The 6,000-nt window shown below is 36.6% G+C and overlaps 1 protein-coding gene across 2 annotated transcripts in view; it reads left to right on the top strand.

Moving 5' to 3' along the window:
* The first annotated feature begins 517 nt into the window (after positions 1-517).
* LOC149200113 (putative protein S-acyltransferase 7) overlaps positions 518-6,000 on the top strand; it is a 96,879-nt gene continuing 91,396 nt past the window's right edge. The window contains exon 1 of one of the 2 annotated variants that reach the window (XM_089402588.1): positions 518-947. Coding sequence is in view for 1 of the 2 variants with exons in the window: in XM_089402587.1 (XP_089258713.1) it covers positions 859-960 (102 nt within the window). In the remaining variant the exon portion in view is untranslated. Of the gene's footprint in view, positions 961-6,000 lie in introns of both variants that reach the window. The other variant, XM_089402587.1, reaches the window with a different exon arrangement.

The raw sequence follows: 6,000 nt of genomic DNA, 5'->3' as shown, positions 1-6,000 counted from the left end.
TCCAATTTGACGCTCCCCACTTTTTCCAAAATAAACTCTCCTACGCATTGAAAAACTACACTACTATTCACAGCTTGTGGGTTTTCCCTTCCACTTTGTCGTTAACGAAGAAAAGACGCACAGCAAAATCATGATAGATATTTGATACTAAATATAAACTTAGAAGCGTACACCAAACATATATTTTTTCTAGTTATGAAAAAACAAAAAATCCTTTTTGTAGGCGGTGTTGTAATTTTAACCCGTTATTAGAAAACAAAAATATCCTTTTTCCTTGGCGGTCTCGTCGACAGCCGGTCTCCTGGCCATAGACAGCCAAAGGGCTGCCGATAAATGACCGGGAATACCCGACGACAAAAGAAGGGGATCGTGTCAAATCCCGCTGGCATTGCCAAGCCAGGGTTGGACAATAATGGGTTAATATTTAGTAAACAAATTTTCATCCTCCCTGAAACCGAAGAATGTCCACGTAATCACCAGTCTTCATTCAGGGGAAATTGACCAATGAATATTAACACGTCATCGAGGCATAATGCTCTGCACTGTACTGAAGTGCGCTGTATTGGGCACGGCTTTTCGTCTCGGTGCGTGTTACGAGGGTTTCAAGGTGCAGATCCGGCCCTGTTCTTTCCGGCTTGATGCAGAAGTTTGCAAGGGAGATTTCGTATTCGTGCTCTGCAAGTTTTCATCCACAGAGCAAGATTAAATCTGGGGTCTAATCGCCGTTTACGTGCATATATTTCTGTGATGATGAGAGATCATAAGCCGTTTTTATAGTTCACCTTGTCGAAATCTGGGACAAGGTCGACAAATTTAGCGAAGCTTGGAACAGTGCAGGAGATTTTCTCCGCCGTCAAGATGTACGTGGCTCCGCCTCCGCAGTTATCCGATGCAACGCAGAAGAGCACAGATGAAAACGCGGCTACCAGCAGGATTTACCAGATTTGGTTAGGCAGCAATGTAATATGGTTTTCAAACTCAATTTCTTATCGTATTTACCTGAAAAATGCATTTATTTTGAGCTTATTTTGAATTAAAATTGCAATCTTTGTTTCTGCGTGCTTGATCGGGCTCTAAAGACTTCAGGTCTCTGCGCCGGTGCTTCTAGGCGAATCTCTGCGAATAATATGAGCGTTATTTTGGAGAGTTGTTTGGAAGCATTTTTTGTTGTTGTTGTCTGTCGGTGCTTTGAGGCCGGCCATCATTCTTGAAATCGAAATTATTCGGTTGTTTTAGCCATTTCCTTCTAAATACTGCAAATTTTCCTCTAAACAGTGCATCGTTTCCCCATCACTGCTCTGCTGAGCACCGAATAGCCTTATAAATTCCAGCTTTTCCGTACCAATCGAGTTTCCTGACAGTGATCGAAGAAATCGGTACATTTTACCCATGTTCGATAATTTCTTGATATATAGAGGACTAGAAAGGCTCTGAGCAAAAGATCTTCGTTTTGAATTACCACTGCATTTATGGTCTGGTAGACCTCGATTTACTACTTCATATCACTGGAATGATAAAAAGTCCAGTTCTGATAAGACTTAGGTGTACTTCTGCCCGATTACTTGTTCAAATTTAACTGGATCAGGTATTATTTCCAAAATTAGATGAAGCGAGACTCTGTAATTCCTTAATCAGATGCAATATTTTGCTCCATTGTGCCAATTTTACTTCGACTGCAAATCAAGCTTCAACATCACGATTAGGCTATCCTCTTTTTTTTGTTTATATATATATATATATATATAAAAGAGATCAAGAAAGGACGTATATTGAAAAAAAGAAACATGCTGGGAAGGCAGGGTTAAATAGAAAATAAAAATTAAGAGAATTCCTAAAAGGACATAGTTTCATCTCCGCACGGTTAATTATGGAAAAAAGATTAAGATAACCTGGGATTTAGCATTCCTTATTCTGTCTCTGGGCCTGTCTTGTCTCTCTGACAATGTTACCAGGTTTGGTTGGACCCCAAGCCTTTTGGACTGGCCGAACAGGTGTGGACTGAACCTCTCAACCTTTCATAAAAATGCAAGGAAAAAACCAATTTTTTGGATTTAATAGCGAGAAAAAAATTGTATTTTGTGTATATTTATGTAGTTTTGTGGAATTATCTGAATTCAGCAATATGTATAGATTCAAGTATAATTTTATATGTTCCATATTTCTGAACTCTGTTATTTTTTTTGTTGATTTTATATGTTCCATATTCCTGAACTCTGTTATTTTTTTGTTGATTTTATATGTTCCATATTCTTGAACTTTGTTAGTTTTTGTTGGTTTGACCCATGGGGGATTTGAATTTTGATTTTCATGGTTTACACAATACTTCGTAACATGGCGATCACCCGTTGAATTTATGGGCTCACATTCCTAAACCATTTGAACTTTTTCGAAATTTTGAAATTTTCTGATATCCCCTCAACCAGACCTATCAAAAGTTTTGAGGCTGGTAAAGTCTTTGTTTGGTTTTCATCTACCTCCGCAGCGGACAGATGGGGGTTTTGCATTGTTTGTCGGAATAGCTTTTCCTACATTTTTTCTCAGGGAAAAAACTAACTCACTGAGCTTCTCCACACAAAATTTTAGGTAGTCAAAGATCTGCTGGATCTCACCTTGGTGCGCAATCATGTATCTCAGCTGCTCAATTTACTCCGACGTGGGATTTTATATGCTGCTTTTCCATTGCTGTAATAAGTTATTACACCAATTGGCCTAAAGCTGCTTATGCTTAAATTCTGCTGCTGATGTGAAGATATCTTGTATTCCCCTTGAGTCCTTTTGGTGCTTTGGCTATCCTACTTATCCCAGATGGAAAGTGGTCCTTATATCTTCAATACATGCTTATGTCAATATCCGACAATATTCTTTGAAATCAATATAGCATGTCATCTCAAAGCATTTCCTTAACATAGATCTATTTTTTCATTTCAACGGTATTTTACTGTTTTGTCATATGCTATTTTGGCTCCCATTCCTCTTCTTCAGGATAGCTTCCGGGAGTACTGGGGTTGTGGATTGCGATTAGCTTCAAGGTTGGATCAGATTAAGGTCCGGGGACAATTGTTATATTTTCATAAATTCATCTCTATTTTTAGAGTTTATCACCCATGAGATTGAAGGCCAAAGAGATTATAGTTGGTAGCATAAAGGTCACCGTGGAAGCTGGCTTAAGAAGCATCCAAGAAAGTTGATGAGTAAATTTGTCCGGTTGAATATTTAAAACTTTTGACGACTTAAAGGTCACAGTTGGTTGTTGAAAGTTTTTTGCTTTATCCTCCTTCATGCTGAGACTAAACAGTTTTAACAACGTTTGTACTGGAATTTAATTTAATTTAATGAGTATTTGTTTTTTGATAATGAACTTTAGTTTAAAATATAGAACTGCAGGAACTGGCTGTTTAAATGATGGTTTCCTTTTATTTTGATGTAACATAGTCCCAAAAAGGAACCTTTCAAAGATTTCTCAAGGAATTACATTTTCTGTTCGAATATAGTGAAGATTAAAAATGGAAGCTCAACTTTATTGGAGCATCGAACTGATAATTTAAATTGTTCAGAAATTGGTAGTTCAGAAGCTTGCATCAAGTCAGTATCGTGCCTTTCCTTTTGTAGGATGGAATCATGACAGAACATCCTTGCAAAAGAAATCCTCAGAAAACTTTTCGGTTGTCCCTGATAGTGGGCAAAAGTTTTGCCCAAAATGTTAGAAATCTTTATAATTATGATGCAGTTTCCCTGAGGCACAATGATACAAGTTGTGGAAGTCTATGTAGCTCTAATATTGTAGTATCAAAGTGCAGCTTGAAATTTTTTATAAAGTAAGAATTATATATCATATTTAAATATTGTAGGGAAGAACATGGAATTTACCGTTAACCCTTGAAAATTGTGGCATAAAATGAATATATTGTACACCAAAATTTTCAAGGGTTAATGGTAAATTCTATGTTCTTCCATACAATATTTAAATATGATAACAATTATGTAAAATTTAGCAAATATTATGGAAAGATTTTGTCAATTTACAAACTTGTTTTCTATGAAACTAGTAGAAAATAGCTTTGTGCCAAAAAATGGTCCATAAATATTCCCGTTAAATTGACACGGACTTTAGAATATGCGAGGGTAGTTGAATGAAACTGCCTCTAGTTTGAGAAGCTTGTTTTTGTGTCATTATCAACCAGAGTTGTGGTAAATATTGAGGGGACCTTGATGAGCTGAGCTGCATAGGTGACAATAGTATCTAATTGAAATGTTAGTTTTCAACTCAGACTATAAGAAACAAAATAATCAGTTATCCAAATCAGAGATACAAACATGGGGGATGTCCTAAGGTTTGAGTCACTCCCAAGAAATAACAGTTATCCATATGCTGGCAATAGGGACAGACTGACCAAGATGCATTATGTGAAGTTAGAATTAATTGATCACCCAAGCACATTTTCCTTTATTTTATCTTTAGAAATGTATAGGTGCCTTTTCTTGATTTATTTTGTGTTATGAACAAAGTTCGTATACACAACAGAATACTCAGAAGATCTGAAATATATAAATATCCATGATAGGGCAAATATATTTATATAAGAATGTATAGAAGATATGAGACATTGTTACAACCGAGGGCCTGCTTATATACCTAGGCAGGTGCTCCTTTGTGAACAGTCATGTCCTTAGGGACATGCCTCTTCATTAACTAATATATTATTATGATTATTATTTATTTATTTATATTTATATTCACATCTTCTACAAATTTTTGGAGTTGTCATCTTCGTTGATACAAGATGATAGGATCCTTTGAGTGATAAACAAAATTGTTGCACTGAGAAGGGATCTTACTATCCCAAATCAATCTTCTGTGGAATCTTGTAGTCACTGGATACTTCGTGTGAATTTTTATCACAAGACTGAATTATACTGACATTAGTAGTCTTTGGAACATAAGTTCGTTGTTTCTGTTTTGAGTGATACAAATATGCACACTAATGGAGTTGTCTGTTCTTGTGATTCGGATGTCGATAAGGAGTTCTCGTGGTTTTATTTTCCCTTATCATGTTTGTGGCAATTTCTTGATTTACTTCAAATACTAATGTTGTTGAGTTGGTTACAGAATCTTCATTTGGATTTTTCATCATTTGATTTGCAACGTCCAAATATGTTTTTACTTCAATTGGTTTGTGTTAAAATTGGCAACGCCAAACTCCACCTTGGACAACTCATATGATGGAGATGGTATTTTTATTGGATTCCTCTTTCCAAGAGGTGTAGGATTGATATAAAGATCATCTCATTCTAACAAGTACAAATGGAATTATGAATTTATTTCTTCTATGGACAAATTGTCAAGGTAGGCCAGAAGTCAAATGTAGTTTCATAAAGCCCAACTGACGTGTCTCTTCACCTTCAACGTTGTGTATATATAGAGGAGTCATTTTCCTCATTTGGTCACTCATCATTTCACATCTTTCTCTCCCTTCATTTGATTGAGTCGTACAAATTTTAGGTAGCCTGTTTCTCTCCACATGTGCGAAGAGTTGACTAGAAATTTCTGTTCTCTGCGTTGACCAAGTTGCAGCCAACTTTGACCAATGTTGATCGGGTAGTGTTTGACTGCGTTTTTTGTGGGAAATTCTCTGTTTGGGCAGGTCGCATATTCTGGCATAGAAATCGAGATTTTCTGTGTAGGTTGACTAGCGTCGACTGCAACCCTTTGACCGCAAAAAGTTGACTGTGCGTTGACCAAGTTTGACCAGATTTTTCAGTATTGTTTTGGGCTGATTTGGACTATCTTTGTAGGCCGAGTTGACTGGGTTTGACCGGGCTGATTTGGAAGAGATATTCTGTTGGTTTGACCAACGTTGAATTTCTGGTTAGGGCATCCTATTGATTGCAGTTTGACTGGACTGTTTTACAGTGTTTGGGCAAGCAAATTTTGTATATTGTACTCTTCCTCTCTCCTGAACTTTTGAAGAATATTAAGAAGATTTGATCAAAGGGTTTTCC

The sequence above is a fragment of the Pinus tabuliformis genome, chromosome 2_1, assembly GCF_031772625.1.
Source record: "Pinus tabuliformis cultivar Carrire ecotype Pingquan chromosome 2_1, CPIR1, whole genome shotgun sequence".
Taxonomy (NCBI): Eukaryota; Viridiplantae; Streptophyta; class Pinopsida; order Pinales; family Pinaceae; genus Pinus; species Pinus tabuliformis.
Note: the sequence above shows the minus strand (reverse complement) of the source record. Positions and strands in the feature narration are given on the sequence as shown.